At 38.4% G+C, this 19507-nt stretch overlaps 1 protein-coding gene across 3 annotated transcripts in view; it reads left to right on the top strand.

The window, feature by feature from the left end:
* PFKP (phosphofructokinase, platelet) overlaps positions 1-18394 on the top strand; it is an 80806-nt gene extending 62412 nt beyond the window's left edge. For 2 of the 3 annotated variants that reach the window (XM_075212073.1, XM_075212075.1), the window contains 7 exons: positions 970-1122; positions 5192-5356; positions 8279-8340; positions 10307-10418; positions 12692-12791; positions 16907-17012; positions 17798-18394. In XM_075212073.1, coding sequence (XP_075068174.1) covers positions 970-1122; positions 5192-5356; positions 8279-8340; positions 10307-10418; positions 12692-12791; positions 16907-17012; positions 17798-17951 — 852 coding nt within the window. In that variant the 3' untranslated portion in view covers positions 17952-18394. The remainder of the gene's footprint in view (positions 1-969; positions 1123-5191; positions 5357-8278; positions 8341-10306; positions 10419-12691; positions 12792-16906; positions 17013-17797) is intronic. The other variant, XM_075212074.1, reaches the window with a different exon arrangement.
* Positions 18395-19507: the final 1113 nt, after the last annotated feature.

Genomic DNA, 19507 nt, shown 5'->3' with positions numbered 1-19507 from the left:
CCCATGAATGCTCCAGCTCACACACCCACATGTGCAATCCAGCTCAATCCAGGTGCACTTTATGCAGGAAATTACATTTCAACCAATATCATAAAACATTCAGGGTGACACATAATAAAGATAGTCCCAAGGAAAAGTTCAAATTAATGGAGCGAGATTTTAAAGAGACATATTTACCCATTTCGTCTGCTGAATGAAAGCCCAAAACACAACCCCACAAAATTAGGGGCAGATTGATTTTGTGCAAGTACAAAGGCTATTCTCACTTACACTGTTTTTTTGCACATTTGGAAATGACCCCTTTGAAGCAGCAGTTACACTCTTTTATTCTCACTGCGCTATATAATGAACCAGAGTTGTTTTATTAATGTACTGTACCCTGCCTCACAGTGAGGGACGTGCAGGAGAGGAGGACAAGGTGCCAAATGACATCCTGCCAAGATAAAACCATGCCACGTTCAGTTTTCTATGGGAAATAAATGAGAAATGCCTACGAGCACACATCTCCTTGTGGTCTGCGGTATTAGACAGCACGTGTTAACCCTTTACTGTTATCCTCTTTTTACCTACTAATTAACAAATTATAACAATATAATTATACTCCCTAAACTAATGTTGCTTTTCCACCTCTGCTGATCTCTATGCTTAAAACATTGTGATCTTTTCATAATTTTTAACTTTTTTTTTGCTCTGCATGGGGAGTTCTTCTAAATTCACTTCAGAACTTAATTGCGCCAATGTGACCCCAGTGCACTTTTTTTAAAAAATTAATTTGGGCAGTACAGTTATGCTGAACATCATCAAACATTTCCATTATGAAATCAACAATGAAATTCCGAACCCCTGACGGTTCAGGGGCCATTTTGTTCTCTCACCTGTGGGAAGCCAAACCTCCCACCACACAGAAGGAGCCACTAACACTGCATACATTAACAACCTGCTAAGCTCATATTCATGCCGCCACTTCAGGCTTTTGAAAGTATGATGCAGTTAGCTGAGGCTCGAGGCACTTATCAAGAGTTTTGCATCCCTATGTGCATAGTGCCTGCCACCATTAGCAACAATGTCCCTGGCACTGACTTAAGCATTGGCGCTGACACTGCACTCAATGCCATTATGGAGGTAAGATGTCTTGCTTTTTCTGCACATAATCAACATCGAACTAATTTCAATTATATGGATACCAAATAGTTTGATACTGTTTATGATTTTCTCATAGCATGTAAAAGTGAACATAACGTATAAACTACAAATTTTTGGTAAATAAATTAGATCACATGTGTTCTTAATAACAGATTATACTTAAGGCGTGCTTGTAAAAAACAGTTCCAACATTACCTGAACATTTTACTATTATGCGTATGTCTCAAAACATTGGGAACATTTATAAAAACTGGTGCTTATATGCCTATGCAAAACTCGTGCTGTAACCCATAGCAACCAATGAGATGCTTGTTTCCATTGTCTAAACTAGTGAGGGCACAGAGTACCGCAATGCACCCCTTCCTCCTCTGGGTATGCTGCGTGAACTCCCTGCACTGTGCAGAGGAAGTCATGTGACGCGCTGCAGAGGAGGTCATGTGACGCAGTGCAGAGGAGGTCATGTGATGAGGAAATCGGCTGCCCCATTCTAATAAGTTCAGGTGCAGCTGGCTGGGGGGCACAAGAGAAGGCTCGGTGGGCGGCCTGTTGCTCACTGCTGGTCTAAATAGCATTAGAGAATAGCAGTTACACTCTGATTGGTTGCTAAGGGATCAATGTTATGTTGGGTTGATGTAAGTTATGAAGGCTATTGAATTTAGGTAATTAGTGGTGGGGTTTGGGGAATCATCCATGATGTCCTGACCAATAAGTGAACAGCTGTTTAACGCCAGAGAGAAGAGGTGCACTACTGCTGCAAGAAACTAAAAATACATTATATATTATACTCCCACTCAACACACTCAATGCAGTTTTCGTTTCCTGGCTTACCCAATAAACCAAAAGGTAAATGACTAACGCATGAAAACTTATGATAAATTTCTGAAATATAATAGCTGAAGTTCACATTTTCCCTAATTTTGGGTGTATTCCAGTGTTACTAATAGTACAGGCACACAGATGAGTTGAGTGCAATATTAGTAAAGCACTTATCAACAATGAACTCAACCATAACAACTGATCAGCAGTTAGCTTTTATTTGTCTACAGCAAGTTATACAACAAAAGTAAATGTCTAAAGAGTGTATGGAAAATAACCCACAGTAATGATAAATGACTGTGTGATACCAGTAATATTTCCTGCCTGATAAAATATGTATTGGGAAAAGATCTCCATCATGTAAAATAAATATTAGAACATACCTCAAAGTAGTTCTACTCATTCTAAAAAGAGCAATTACCAAAAGTTCTACAAATCAGGCATAGGCAAGCTGTGGCTCTTCAGATTTTGTTGGCAGGGCATGCTGGGACTTGTAGTTCTACCAGATGTGGCGAGCCATAGTTTGCATATCTTGTAGGATGAGATGAGAAATTAATTGTAAAAGTTAATAACACGCAGTACAATCAACCATAATTTAATTATGTGGCTTTGAAATCACAATGGGATACATTGTATATAGCAAAGGAATCTGAAAATGTTCCTAAAAATCTTTGATGGAACGAATATATCGATTTACACCATATTCTATTAAAAATACTAAAGGATATAAAAACTCTTTTAGTGGCTAAAATTTGTTTTTCCCCCTTTTTAAGAAAAAAAAATGTTTTTATAGTCATTCTCTTTTCTCTTCAGACAGGATAAATTCCAAATAGAAAATGCTTTTATTTCAGTGTTAACAAAACCATTCTTACTTTGTACTCATTAGCACGGGAAGAGGCACAAGGGGTGATACATGTTATAGAATACAGAATATAAATAAGATCTTTAATACATTATCCCTTAACATAGGAAAAAAATAGCAGAGAGTGCAAATATCTAATGTCCTGATAGTATCACAGCCTCGTGCACGAAGGGAGATGTTGAAAGAGAATCACATTTGTAAGAATATTGCAGGAAAGCGATAGGCTACGTGGGAGGATATTACATAGCCCTCAGCAATGACTCAGAGATTTACAATGTTTCAAACTGACTCAACACAGCCACAATCTCCAGCTCCACATTAAAACGGAAACATTAATAACTTGTCATGTAACCCTTTCGGGCTACGTTCACATGTCTGCATTTTTATTTTGCATTCTTATTGGATTTAAAACGTATCAAATTTGCATGCAATTTCCAAGTGATTTTCACATGATTTTCATGCATTTTCTTAAAAACAAAAAAGAATGCCCCCTCCCACCAGAGGAGCTGTGGGATACATTCTGGCTACTAAATAGTCATTCATTTACATAAGTGGGAATAATTCCGTTTAAATAAACAAGATTTATTTTACAGACATTTTTCAGGTGTTGAGAACAGTGGATAACAAAATAGTTCCCAATCCTGTATACAACAGAAAATGCTGGACTGACAGCGTACAAAGGGGCATATTCAATTGTTGACGGTTTCCGCCGCGGAAAAACTATTACCGTTATTACGCCGGATTTCAGCTCTAAAAATCCAGCGAGAAAACTACCGTAATAACGGTATTTACGTATTTACGCGCACTATTACCGTAATGACGGTAATAGTGAGCGGGGCGCGTTAATTTTGGCTGTAACGCCAACAACTGAATATGCCCCAAAGAGTGGAATCTGCTGTATTATCTAATCCCCATGAGCAAACCCAGCTAAGGGGCCAAATTTGCTCCTGGACAAACCATATAGTGCCGCAAGAGTTGCAAATGCAATTTTATTTTTGCATGTACTGGCTGCTTTTGCATGCAGCAAACAAACACTGGTAAACTTTATTTTCAGACTGCAACTTATATATGAACAACTCTAAATCTGTCCGTACATTTTAGATTTGCCCCGGCAGTGCAGCATGGATTTACCACGGTGCAAAATTGCACCTTTTAATTTGATTTACTCCTAACTCTAAACCAGGCCATGTCTCTTCATCCACACTTAGGGCTTGATGTAGAGTTGGGTGCAGTTTACACTGAAATTGTAAGTGTAAATCGCATCCCGTAATTTACACAGTATTCATAGTAGCACAGGTCTTTAGATCTGGGCGACTTAGAATACTATGCAAATTGCACACACACACCTCTTTATCTGCCGTATCTGTCAGAGCGGCCCTGTAAAGCAGACAAATGAATAAATAAATTAAAGAAAAACAAAAAATTTCTTCCCCTCCCAACAGCCCTAGGGTTGGTTAAGATGTTTGGGAGGGGTGCACACCTTTTTTTTTACAATTAATTATTTTTACTTCTTTTTTTTTAATACAGCAATGTCTGTTGCACCTGGAGAAGCTTCTCCAAAAGATACATCTCTAGAGATCTATCTGCGGCTGCGTTCAACTCAGCATAGCATGTACAGTGCGTGGACACCATTACATTGCAAGGCTCGCCCACTACCTTCCCCGTTCCACCTCTCTAAGCGCACGGAGGTGCAAGGGGGAGACTTTTAGCCAAGGGTTTGCACTCAGTTTGCACTATAGACTGAGACAGATCCTTGGCTAAAAGGGCTTTTTGCACTTATCAGTTGGACCTGCGTCCAACTCTACATCAGGCCTTTACCGTTACCAAAAACTCACATTGTTCTACAAAGTGTAAACAATGATATTAAAAGAATGACTTACAAGCAAATCATTTAGAATTGCAGTCTTGTGCTATATAGCCTTATATACCAGAATGAGGCATATTAATTATAAAAAATAATATATTTCACTTAATGGCAAAAATAAAAAGTCATAATTAAGACAATAGATTTATCATTTTAATTAGTCACAGTTTACTATCTGAAATACTGTATAGTAACTGTATAATACTGTATAATACTGTATAATATCCGCCTGATGCTTTAGTCTAGAATGATAAGATTCACAAGGTATTTACTATAAGAAAAGAGTGTAACAAACAATGTTTCCCACCTAGAATGTACATTTTCCCATACATGTTGCATATATGTATTTCCCAGTGTCTAATGCGCTTGGATAATAAGATTATGTATAGGCCCATCAGCCTCTAAACCGTTCAGGGCACTCACTATCGGACATACGACATTATATTCTTTTGTAATTATGTCTGCTTATAACGGTGATGTATTTGTGCACCATACATTTTGATTAGACGTGTGATCGCATCAAACAATCTGCCAGTGGAACTAAGAGACGCGTCTTCATCATTGAAACAATGGGAGGATACTGCGGTTACTTGGCAAACATGGGCGCTCTTGCCGCTGGTGCTGATGCGGCCTACATCTTTGAGGAGCAGTTCGACATCCGTGAACTCCAGGTAATTACTTATAAATTAGTGGAACTGCACTTATGAAAATAATTTTGTCCATAGTTTTGTTATCCAATTTCCCATTTCCATGTGAGTCTATGGACCACCTGATGATAAAGATCAATCATTTCTATTTTGATTTGCTGAAATCTGGATGTCAAACACATCTACATCCCCACATCTGCTTTACATTAAGCTCTGTTATAAAGGTGCGCTTAAATATAAAAAATAATAAAAGTAGTATTTTTATTACCAAACTTAACTCAATTAAAATTTAGGAGTGGATGACATATGAGTCATATATTCACCTTGATTTGACATGAGCAATAATAATAAACAACTCTGGCAGATGTTATAAACCAGGAATGGGCAACAAGCAGCCCATGGCAACCTGATACATTTTGGGGGCCGCATGGTGCGGCCCTGTAACCATCAACAGGGCCGTACATTACCCTTAATCTCAGTGATAAGTTATAACAGCGCTTTAAACAAGTGTTCTCATCTATAACAAACAATTCTGACAAAGCAGTAAGGAGCTGGGTGCAGCAGGTGACAGTTCGTAGGGCCGCCTGTTGCCTATCACTGTTATAAACATATGACTACAACGCACAGAAGGAAGATAGGCAGCTAAACAAACTATTTACTATAATTTGCTGTAGGATATGTATGTCCATAAATAAAAGTAAGCAGATGGTGTACAACACCTTAAAGACAGCAATACTAGATCAACCTATATGCTGATAAATAGACTTAACAATTCTTACAGAGAAAATGTTTGAATGAAAGTTTAACAATTTGCCTTTTTTTTAGTTTTGTGTACATGGTATGACGTACTGTGGCTATGAAAAGTATTTTCTTCCTATATACAATCAAAATAGATGTATTTGGCTATATTGTGCTATATAGCCTTATATACCAGACTGTGGCATATTAATTATAAAAAATAATATATTCCATTTAATGGCAAAAATAAAAAGTAATAATTAAAATAAATGGATGTATTTGGCCATTCTTATCACTGATATCACAAAATACTCTTTAATGTGAAATGATAAAACAACTCTAAGGGGTATATTTACTAAACTGCGGATTTGAAAAACTGGAGATGTTGCCTATAGCAACCAATCAGATTCTAGTTACCATTTATTTAGTACATTGTACACAATGACAGTTAGAATCTGATTGGTTGCTGTAGGCAACATCTCCACTTTTTCAATCCCGCAGGTTAGTAAATGTACCCCTAAAACTTTTTCTTAATGACAACTAAAAACGGAAAATAATTAAATGCAGAAGTCATCTCTCCTCATTTGTTTTAGTACTTGGTAAAAGCACCTTTAGTTAAAGTTAGAGATGTGAGTCTATTTTGGTAAATATTCACCAGCCTTACAAATCTCCAATTTTCTTCTATACATTATCACTCAAACTCCATCAGGTTTGATGGACACCATTGGTAATGAATTTCCAAATCATTTCTGAGATTCTCGATGGTATTGAGATATGGGCTTTGACTGGGCCACATCAAGAGAGTGATTTTTTTTATTTAAGCGACTCCAATGTGGCTTTTGCTGTGCACTTTGGGAGTCTGTCCAGTTGGAATATAAATCTTCACCAAAGTCTTAGGTCTCTTGCTGATTGCAGCAGATGTCATGTGCAGAGTTAGGCTTGTACGAAACATATAGCCAAGCCATAACACTGAGGCCAAGAAGTTCAAACTTGGTCTCATCAGTCCTTTAAATCTTCTGCACTTAGTATGAGGATCTTCCAAATTTATTCTCCCTAACACTGGACAACATTTCATGTGCGTTTCTGTTTTGTTTCATTTAATCCACCCCCCCATAAAATTAGATTTTTTTAAGTTCCTGTCCAGCGGAACACATTAAGACCGTTAAGCTCGTCAGAAGGACGCCGCGCTTACTGGGGCCCTACCAGCACAGAACAAAATATTTTTTGGGTGGGAAGTATGTGTGTGGGGAGGGGGAGACATGCGTTGAAGCCTCAAAGGGCTTCACTGGCATGCACAAATTCCAGGCAGGGGGTCACTGGAAATCCCAGCGCTTGCCCTATTGGCTAATATTGTCCTCTGGTCAGTTTCTACCATCTCTGCCATGGAATATTGTGACTCTGGTGATCTCCCTAACAGAAGCCCTTCATATGTTAATGTTCTGTTTTGGAGCTTAGCCTGTTTTAGATAAATTCACAGTTGTGCTATTTTTAAATTTTTTTATGATGGGCTTGAGAATGCTGTTAGAGATGTTGATAGACTTTAAAGTCTTATATAGTTTCCCTTACTGGTAGTTTTCACTAACCCTTCTTTTTTTTATGTTCATTGTGAAAATTCTTGCTTGGAAATGTACTAATCAATCTTAGGACCTCGCACAGATAGTGGTCTTTATTTTTCAATCAAGTGAAACACTTTAATTGTACACATCATATATATGACCACTGAAAATAATTTAAAGGGTTTATTTAGATGTTTCCTAGCAGTGAATATTCATGAATCAGATATATGCAACTCATTAAGAAGAAGCTTCATACCAACTAGTGTTTTGATTTTTTTTTTTGCATTAAGCACACAAGTGGAAATTCAAATGTGTTTCACATGTGCCTGATACTAGCATGTTGAGGTCATTGTGAGCTTCCCCAATGCATTTACTTGTGGTAACGACTGTGAATGGGACAAGATCCGATTGGCTATGTGGTAATTAAAAACATTTGGTTCTATTTTTTTTCTTTTGTAAAATGCATAAAATCAATATCAGTGAGTGTGAGTTTATAGAGCTTTTTTTTCTTTGATATTACAGAATATTCTGTGTTGATCAGTAGTAAGAATTTCCGAATAGATCCATTTTGGATCCATGATGTAATTAAATATAATATAACCTCTAGAAGCTGATTCTTTATTATAATTGTGTTATCATTTCTTTCAAACAGGCAAATGTGGAGCATTTGACTGAAAAGATGAAAACAAGCATCCAGAGAGGCCTTGTTCTAAGGTACACAATATAATAGTAATAGCAAAATCATTTAATATACAGTGCCTATAGAAAATCATCATACCCTGTCAAAAGCATTATCTTTTGTCATTTTACACCATGAAAATTGAAGTAAATTAAATAACTTTTTCCAGCTTTATTTACACATTTTACCTTACAACATTCAACTAACAGAAAAAGGCAAAAGTTCTGAATATTAATAAAAAAATTGAAATACTAGAATAATAGAAAAGTGATCAGTCCCCTGATGTAATACTTCACAGAGTTACCTTTTGCTGTAATTACTGCCATCAGTCTGTTGGAGATGTCTCTACCAGCTTTGTACACCTAGATCGGGGAATATTTGCCCATTTTTTATTGCAGAATTGCTCAAGTTCAGTCAAATTTTGTGGTGATTGGCGATGTCCTGCTGTCTTCAAGTCCATCCACAGATTTTCTATCGGATTTAGGTCCGGGCTCTGACTTGGCCAGTCAAGAACATTCACCTTCTTATCATTAGGCCACTGCGTTGTTTTCTTGGTGTATGTTTAGTGTCGTTGTTTGTGCTGGAACGTCAACCACCTGCCCATCTTCAGCTGTCTAGCAGAGGGCCGCAGGTTTTCCTCAATGATTTGGGAATACTTGGCAGCATCCATCTACCCTTCAATTCTGGCCAATTGCCCAGTCCCTGCTGAAGAGAATGGATTGGGTTACTAAATTTCAGCTTACTAAAAAACTACAGTACTTACCACAACTCGAGGATCCTGAAACTCTGATGCCAGACATGCTGACATTGACGACTGTTTGAAAAACTGAAGTGCAACCATTTTGACGCATGAAGATCGTGGCTCCCTGAATTACGTCAGTTTCCATGGGGACAGTTTGATCTAGGCAAGATGTTGGTGGTGCTATACGCTTTCCACTTCTTAATAGTGCTTTGAACGGTACTCAGAGGGAGGATAAAAGCCTTTGATATCTTTTGGTATCCTTCTCCTAACTTATACCTTTCCACAACTTTATCCTGGAGCCCTTTACAACCGTGGTGAATTCTTTGCCTACCGTGCACTAGTAGTAGCGGAATCCTCAAGGAACAAACGGTTTTATTCTGAGGAAACCAAAGTCACTAGAATTGATGCCAGGTGGTGGCCAGTTAGCCTGTTGTGTGATCTGGAAGGTCACTGGTTGTACCTGAGCAAATTTATAATGATTAATTACTATAAGGGCGTGATCATGATTACCCAAACCAGGTATTTAAGTAAATAAAATTAATTGTTGCAAAGTTTTGTAAATTGTATTTTCACTTTGATGTTGAGAGTTATAATGTGTAAAGACAGCTGGGAATTTCAATTTCCATGGTGTAATGTGACAAAATGATTTTGACATGGTATGATGATTTTCTATAGGTATAGTATATAGAAAACATCTCTTTGCATGACATTGTAATTATATATAAGTGATTCGGTCATATTCATGTCATGTCGCATTAGTAGATGTAACCCGTTTCTGCAAAGCAGAATTATTGTTTCTCTTTTTTAATCCAAATAACCTGATTACCTAACCCAATCAAGGTGCTCCAGCTTGCCGGCCGTTGTTTTAGACTTGAGGACTATCCCTCTAAAGTACCCCCAAAGGTTTTTAAACTGAGCATGGCCAGATATATTACATCGTGTCAGGGATTGTCCAGGGGAGGCGGAATGATACAACTTTAGATAACCAGGTTCATAAATTCTTTCAGATTTTTTTTTACTGTTTTGTGACTAAATCTGAAACAAGATGGTTTGTGTTCTGTGATTTCATTGCTTAAATTAGGAGAAAGGTCTCTGCCTCCACTCAGAGTAGAGCCATAAACTATGACACTGGATAATGCTACAAAATAATATTTACCTTTATGTATCTTACATTAGGCCTTTCTGGTATAGCTTCTACAGATTTAATGACCACATTTGCCATTAATTTAGAATTGTGTATATTTGATTTATTTCCAAAGGAATGAAAACTGCAATGAGAACTACACCACAGACTTTATTTACCAACTGTACTCTGAAGAAGGGAAAGGTGTGTTTGACTGTAGAAAGAATGTTCTGGGACATATGCAGCAGGTAATGTATCCTGTGCTGTATGCCAAGTCTACATGTTATGTACAAGTACACATTCCTTCCTTTTATTCATCATTTCCACCTGGCGTATTCATTATGTGTTATACCCTCCTTGTGGCCCTGCCCATGTGATCTTTACTGGTTGTTAGGATGGTTTAAAGCTGTAGAATCTTGGTGCAGTCAGACAAATGAAATCAGTTTCCATGGCAACTAAATTGTTTGCTGTTATTGGCTGTTTACTGTTTGAAATCACTGTAAAGTCTCAGCTCACCTAGAACATGCAGGGAGCGTGTCCACTAGAAAAATGGATGGGACTCTGATCCAGCAGCTTGCGTTATCGCCCAGGTCACCGCATGAAACAAAATGCAGTGGGCACAGATGCTTTCCTTTCCCATAAAGTTCTCTACGAGCAGATCCGATCATGCTGCCGCAACACATACATTTGACAGCGCCGCGGCTGCTGTATAGTACAGTGCTGCCTAAATGGAGCTGCTGCTCATGCGCGGGCGGCAGCTCTCTCGCTTTTTTTTTTTTTTCGGTGGAGGGGAAACCCCCCCTTAAAATGCTCCGTGCGCCCCTGAAAGTCTGTCTACTTTATGCAAAGACAAGTGGGCTTCGACACAATGCTGGAGTGCCCTCTGCAGCAAGGTTATTTAATTGTCTTTCATTTTCACTGTCTGCTATGAATTCAAACATTTTCAAAATCTTTAAAAAGTATGTTCTGTCTCTTGGTCACCAATGAACTAAAAGAGCTCTGCAAGTGTTTCTTGCCTTTGACAAATCCACCACAATATCAATGCTCACATAAAGACATCACTAACTTAAGTTCCATTTCCATGTGGTCAGGTCACACAACAGGCCAAGCTACTTTTATACACATAGTAGATGAATATTGTCTCACCTTCCTAACCATGTTTTTAAAGAACAAATAAATGTAGCAAGTGACATTTGCTATATATTAAGCACCATCACAATCACTGTAAGAGAAAATGTGTATGGTGTAAACAGTGAAACAGTAAAAAGAACATTCCACAGTTCAAATAATCTACGATTGTGCAGAATGTCAAGCTAGCATTGCAAATAGCCTTTTGTGACATCACACACTGTATTATCCTTGTGCTCTCTGCCCATTACCTCCACTCCTCCAACTTACTTGCACCTCTTTCTGTGGCTCTAGACCTATTAATTGCGCCAACGCTAATGGGCATAGGATTGAGCCTGCGCTGAATACACCCCAGTAGCTGTGTTGAGAGCTGTAGTGTTATTTGTTTACTGTATTGTAGTTATACCATTTCTGTCTTGTTGTTCTCCTTCTGTACGGCGCTGCGGACCTCATGTGGCGCCAATTAAATAAAGTATAATAATAATTATAATAATAATATTTACGGTAAATGCGTGGATTTTATGGGAGGAGGTGTGCAGATTGGGGATGGGGTTGTTTCTTGGCGAGTGTGATAGCCGTAAAAGTGCAGTTATTTTGCAGGACGATTATTAAAATGAGCTCACGGTGGTGCAAAAGGCGTTCCCTGGTTTATGAACAGCCCTTTACTCAGGACTTGAATTCTTGAGCTCTTTTCTATGCTTCTAACCGATGCATTTTGCACATTCTAGCTGCACCTGTACTTCAACGACTGTAATAGTGAGTCTCAAACACAAAAGTGACACATGTAATAATGATGGTCCTGTTGTCCTCTCACTTTCCTTGCCACAAATTAGGCTAAACCTAGCTGTGTTTAAGGAGCAAAAATGAAAAAGAAATTGATAAAGTTGGTGGTTATATACTGGAAGCTGGTTGGCCTTTGTAGCGATGTATTTAGTTTCCACAATGCACTTTTTCTGGAGTATTCACCAAACAACAAATATAGTTGCAGACGGTTGTTATGGGTCTGCAAATTGAATTGCACTTAGTGGACAAGTAGGCGCATAGGCACAAATAAAGGAGCAGTTTTTACGGTTTAAATGAGCCTTAATGACTAAAAGCTGCTGATAGTGAACACAAAGCTGAAATAACAAAGCTGTACATGTCAGTTTCCTTTCACACTTTGAGATAAATTTATCAAGCTGCGCGTTTGAAAAAGTGGAGATGTTGCCTAGAGCAACCAATCAGATTCTAGTTATCATGTATTTAGTACATTCTACAAAATGACAACTAGAATCTGATTGGTTGCTATAGGCAACATCTTCATTTTTTTTCAAATCTGCAGTTTCAATCTTTAATAAATGTACCCCTCTGTGTCACTGCAGAAGTAATAATGACAGAAAACATTATCTTACAGGGTGGTGCACCGTCTCCGTTTGACAGAAACTTTGGCACAAAAATCTCAGCAAAAGCTATTCAGTGGATCTCCAGGAAGTTGAAAGAAACTTATAGAAAAGGTAAACAATTTTTAACGTTGAACCTGTTTTATTTTTATTTAGAAATTGTTTTCTAAATATATTTTTTTACATGTTCTCCCTTCATCATCACCATTATCATCTATTTATTTCTATTTGCTTCCAAATAGAAATATTTTCTATTGTTAATACTTTCTGCCTGTTTTTCATGTACAATGTACATAAGATAAAACATATTTATCCTAGTTTTTTTTTTTTAACTCAAAAGCTTATTATTGCATTTTTTTAGAAAAGCATATTACAAACATAGCAGTGGTTGCAGAGTACATACAGCAGATCAGTTATATTGAACAATCCACACTGCTTAGATAAACAATCAAAACAAGTAAATAAAGATGAGAAAAAATATTGGTACAGACAACAACATCCTAGTTTTTTTTATTAGAAGATTGCTGTATCTCATTTCGGATTATTTTGGGTAGACTAAAAAATAAAACATTATTGCTGGAAAAGCCGACACTCCACAAAGACATGCAAATTGGTCTGCTCATTCATAAAAAAGAAAACGTGTCTCTTTGTGGAGTTTGTAAGTCTTCTTTTACTCCCTGTACATGACGGATGCCACCTCATATGCAGGTACCAGTCTGACCCTACCCTTTGGTAAAGGGACTTTCAGGTAGCTGAAGAATGAATATCTAATGACTGTACTTATAACATTACAATGTATAGGTAGTTTTCCCTTATGGTGACTTATGGACTACACTGTGTAAGTAGTTTTCCTTTTCAAGTTTTATGTGACAATGACAGGTGTCTTACTAAGGTGCTGTCTTCAGGTATCATGCTGTATATATGTATTGTTTATTTGTGTATATATTTCTTTAATGGGTTGTAGACCACTGATCTGTGACATGATTCAAGAACTGCGTTATAACAAATGTTAGAAGCCTACAGTCATGGCCAAAAGTTTTGAGAATGACACAAATATTGGTTTTCACAAATGCTGTCAATCAACTTCTGGGCCAAATACTGACTGATGGCTGCCCATTCTTGCCTAATCTGTTATTCTAACCCAATCAGCATGACAGAGTGATCTCCAGCCTTGTCCTCTTCAACACTCTCACCTGTGTTAACGAGAGAATCACTGACCTGATATCAGCTGGTCCTTTTGAGGCAGGGCTGAAATGCAGTGGAAATGTTGTTTTTGGGATAAAGTTCATTGTCATGGCAAAGAGGGACTTTGAAATTAATTGCAATTCATCTGATCACTCTTCATGACATTCTGGAGTATATGCAAATTGCCATCATAAAAACTGAGGTAGCAGACTTTGTGAAAAATAATATTTGTGTCATTCTCAAAACTTTTGGTCAAGACTGTACATCATACTTACCCACTCTCCCGAAATTCCGGCTTGGTCTCCTGGACTCCCAGAAGAGTAGGTAATTCTCCCGCTTCCTAGTAAAATGGGTGGGAGGGGGCTCCATGACGTGATTCGCTGTGAACTGCATTATATTGACCATGCCCTCTGCGTCGAAAAGATGCAATTGTGACATGGAGTTGCGGGTGGCAGGGCCTAAACAACTATATATATATATATATATATATATACACACACCGTATATACTCGAGTATAAGCCGGCCCGAATATAAGCCGAGGCACCTAATTTTACCACAAAAATCTGGGAAAATTTATTGACTCGAGTATAAGCCTAGGGTGGGAAATTACTTGCTTCTTTTAATAAGCTCAGGCTCCCAAAATGTCTCCAAATGTACCAAAAAATCAGCAACCATATTAGTAAGGTGTATATATAGTGTAATATAGTGTATATAGCATTCACATGAGATAGCAGATGCCACAGTTTGAAAAATATTGGAGAGGACATGTTTGTCATTAATAATTACTAGATAAACTGCTCACCCCAGGTACTATGCCCGTCTCCTACTAGGCTGTCTTTAGGACAGTACACACATCTTGCATCTCTGTCTCATTGACGAGGAGCCAGTGGCGGATCCAGGGGGGGCGATCGCCCTCCCCCTAGCAGGGGCTTGCTGCCGGCGGCTGCACACTATGTGCAGGTCCATTCGGCAGAGAGAGTTAGGGAGAGAGTTCTGCCCAACTGCTCTGATTGACACAATCAGAGCAGCCGGGCAGGACTCTCTCCCTAACTCTCTCTGCCGAATGGACCTGCACACAGTATGCAGCCGCCGGCAGACTTAGATGTCAAAAAGGGGGCGGGGCTAAATCGCCCCCCCCTACATCGCCCCCGGTACAATGAAGTTCTGGATCCGCCCCTGCGAGGAGCTCTGGATGTGTCCCCCTGTGTTTACTCTCCTCTGCGCCTGGTAGGGAGGGAGGGATTTTCTTCAGCACTTAACTTCCGCAGTGGAACGCATGCACTAACAGGAAGTTTCGGCATTTGGAACGTAAATGCCGAATTTCATGTCAGTGGAACGCACATGCGTTTCACTGCGGAAGTTAAGAGCTGAGAGAACGGGACTCACTCGAGTATAAGCCGAGGGGGGGTATTTTCAGCATAAAAAATGTGCTGAAAAAGTCGGCTTATACTCGAGTATATACGGGGTGTGTATATATATATATATTATATATTATATATATATATATATATATATATATATATATATACACACATCTACTATAAAAATGCCTGGTGGCGTGTGTGGAAAAAAAAACCAAAACAAGCTGCAGCGCCACCTGCTGGGCAGAGTTATACACTGACCTATATATTTCTTGAAGGAGAAGTGACAGTTGGGAGTGGTTGGTGGTTGCTGGGGGTGACAGTGGGGAGTTTTTAACACCTTAAGTAGCTTGATGAAGGATGTGGCGATGAAGATGAAGGATGAGATGATGGAGAAAAATGATGAGATGGTGACATGTGGACAAAACCACGTTAAAAAAGGGCGCTTGCGTCGGGAAGTAACGCTCTTCCCCTGAGGAGGCCTGGGCTAGGCCCAAATGCATGACAAGAACCTTTTTAACACCTTAAGTAGCTTGATTTGACTAGAATGCATGAGTATCATGCACGGGTTAACTTGTATATATATATGTGTATATATATTTTTCAGACCGCAGACTGACAGTCTATACTATGTGTAGGTGATGGGTGCGGTTTATTTCTGGCTTTGGAATTCTATTGTATTTTGTACTGTATAACCATGTTCTCTAATGTTTAAACACACATTGTTCAGATTGTGCCTGCTACACTTTGCTTCCCATTGATGTCTTGTCAAGCCGCTTTGCACAGTGCATGCAGCTAGCTTTTAGATTGTAGTTACATTAATTAGCTAAATATACTTTCTTTTTTGCTTCTATATTATCTTTACTTTGATGGCTACTCTGGATACTTAGAGGAAGGTAATGTTTCATTATTTATCGGTGTACATGTTTCATATTCAGTTCACAATAATATAAAATATAGTGAGAAAAAACTAGTGCCATTACTTTGTTATCCATTTTCTAACCATAGTATACCAAATATACTTTAAATTAGAATTACTGCCTATAAAACTATATTTACAGAGGGGTGTAGTATGGTGATTGATTGGGATTGCTGCATATCTGTTTCCTTAATTGGATTTTTCCTATAAAATGAAATGATGCTACTCATAGCTTGTAGTGGAATGGCATGCTCTTGTTGAAGGACAAGTAGTCCTCTTTAGCACCTCTGCTGGTTGTACAGAGATACTGCATCCCATGAATATAAAGTTCAGCACAGGGATGCAACACCAATTAATGGCAAAACCAACATTTCAATAAGTAATTAAAGTTGATATCGTTTATGGGTGAAGACTAAGCTTTCGACCCCCCCCCCCCCTTAGAAATAAAACTCTGCCAATGGCTATATTTATTGAGCAAAAGCATGAAAAGGTTCATCTTATCCAGCTCTTATGAATTAGTTCTATGATTGTTGTAATGTGAACTGTGCAGATTTCTGAATTTAGAGGTCTTATACAATTTGAGGTCTTTGTAAATGTGTCCCCCGTCTTTTCATGTTGTAGCAAACCATTTTCACTCAAAAAGACTACTGGTTTACAAAGGTTATACAAAACCCTTTACGTTAATTATGGTTAAACCAAATGTTAATAACATTTCTGCTTGGAGTCACAGTGGGTTAATTAATCATTTTTCTACCATTTCCAGGCAGAGTATTTGCTAACACAGATGACAGTGTATGCCTGTTAGGTATGCGTAGACGAGCTCTCCTCTTCCAACCAGTCATGCAACTCCAAGATGAAACCGATTTCAAGTAAGTGCTAAAAGCAATCCAGTAACAATTTTAAAATACTAGAGTATCCCTAGTGAACCATGCACAGTGTTAAATGTTATCTCTCTATGAGATATAAAGCTTTAGTAATTAGTTTCTTTAAATATAGGAATCTTTAGTTATTAGTAGGTGAGAAAGGTAATTTTAGTCCAAATATTATACTTTACATAGCACCAACATGTTACACGGTGCTTTGAAAATTATATAAAAAAAAAAACCTCTGCTGAAATACTGTGAAAAGTAACGCCGTCTGCGCACTATTACGGATATTGTGGTAATAGTGCGCATAATTACTGTTAATACAGTCATTTTAATGCTGGCTTTTTGCTCGCCAACTGTATTCCCCCCTAAGAGTTCTGTACATAGCTATATTTGGAGAACCATTAATCAGTGGGTGCACTTCCTTGTAATGTTAGCAGTTCTAGGGGAGTTCCTCCCTATTCAGCTAATGACTTTGTAGTGTTAGACTTCATCATCTCTTTTCATTTACTCTGGAATGACCGACTACTCTATGCACACATATTACCTATTAGTAGAAGTTTGCACAAATAGTTGCATTAGATAATCTTTATAGAACTCTTCCATAGAGCAGCTGCAGCCTAGCATTAACAATGTTTGTATTAAGACAATGGGCAATTGACAGTAAGTGACTATAATGTGTCCCAGTAGGATGTGACCTTTGATGTTTTATCCTTAAATGTAGCCCTCTATAGATATGTTTGTGGGTGTGTATAGGATAATATTTCATTCTTCCTTTCCAAATCCAGACACAGAATTCCAAAGGAGCAGTGGTGGCTGAAACTGCGACCACTCATGAAAATTCTGGCCAAGTACAAGACCAGCTATGACATTTCAGATGCTGGGCAGCTGGAGCACGTTCATGTGCGCAGACCAAAAGAGTCAGAAGCTGGAGCCATCTAAAAGCCAACTCTCATCATCATGCCTAGCCATAGCCTATCTCCATTGTGTGCTTTACCGCAATAGAATCACCACTTTTATCTTTTGTAATTTAAATTATATTGTTCCAGCACTTTATTTGCACACAATGTCCTTTCCAGCTCATGTTTGAAAGCTAGGAAGTGTTTAGTAAAAGAAAATCTATATATTAAAGAAAATTATAAGAAAAGATACATAAACACAGCGTTCACTCTGACATAGTTTATTTTATTTCCCAATATTTTGCCAGATGTGAATAATTTCAAATGTTCTCTGTGTGTTGTGTGTAATTTATACGTTTATTACACTTTGTGTTGGAGATGGAATGGATCCACATTTATGTATGTGCAATTTCTGTTTCTATTTCCCCAGTGTCAAGTTACAAGATACAGTGATGTAATAAACAATAAAGTACTGTTGCAAAGCAACATGAAGTGTTGGGTGTTTTTGTGGAAATTACACTAATCAAATAGATCAAAAAACATTTCTTTCTAAAATCAAAGGGTATGTTAATAAATAAAAATCAAAAAAACAAAACTGGTAGAGATATTTTTACATTTTTTCTTTCCTGCCATTGGGGGACACTGCGAGACATTGGGTAAAGTAGGTGGGACTAGGAGTTTAGACACTCATCCCCTACTATGCCCCTCCTCTCCAGCTCAGACCTAAGTGCCTAGGAGATAGGTCACTTCGGTATAGGCTCCTGCCTAGACTTGTATTAGTTGTAGGTTTTTCATGTTTTTATTTAAATTCCTTTTCAGGTGCAGCGCAGGACTCGATCCAGAGACCCACAGGAGTGAATAAGACTGCAGCTCTGTTTACTCTGGGTCCCAGCGTAGGTAAGCGGGAGTGAAGCTGTAGCAGCCTCTCCTACCCGCCCACCCAACATGCCGGCAAGTTCACTCCGCCCCTAGACACAAGCAGCTGGGGAACTGAGACAATCGCTCTCATTAGGAGGCGATTCAGTTATTGTGTGGAGCGTATGCAGCCTGGGCAGTTAACAATGCGTGGGGACTCTGAAAGCCGACAGCTATATGTTAATATAAGCTGATCGGCGATACATGGAGGCAGCCAAAACAGGGGAGGATCTAAAAGGGTCACTTCCTTCCCCTCCCTATCAGCTTCCTGGCGCGGATGGTGGCCATCTTTGGAACTGGAACACAGACACAGTAAGGGCATGCTGCTTCCCTGCTCTGCCTCTCCTCAGTTACTATTCTGGCATTGTGTTTCTATACTTCTCTATATACAGTGAATGGTAGCCTGTTTATTCTGTTGTAAAATACACAGGACTAGAGGCTGGGGATTGCTGGCTAATGTTAGGATTAACTTGTATATACACTTGGTAAACTCCTACAATACTGATATAATATACATGGATATTTATATATATATATATATATATATAAAGTTTTTTTTTCTATTGCGATTGTTGTTTCATATAGAATTCAAAATATGTTCAAAGAGAAACCGTCCAGATATCCTCGGTTACATCTGTGCTGTCGTGTACATGTGCCAAATGCTATTCTTTATTATCTTGTGAC

This window comes from Mixophyes fleayi, chromosome 5 (genome assembly GCF_038048845.1).
Source record: "Mixophyes fleayi isolate aMixFle1 chromosome 5, aMixFle1.hap1, whole genome shotgun sequence".
Taxonomy (NCBI): domain Eukaryota; kingdom Metazoa; phylum Chordata; class Amphibia; order Anura; family Limnodynastidae; genus Mixophyes; species Mixophyes fleayi.
This window is presented reverse-complemented; position numbering and strand designations above follow the sequence as displayed.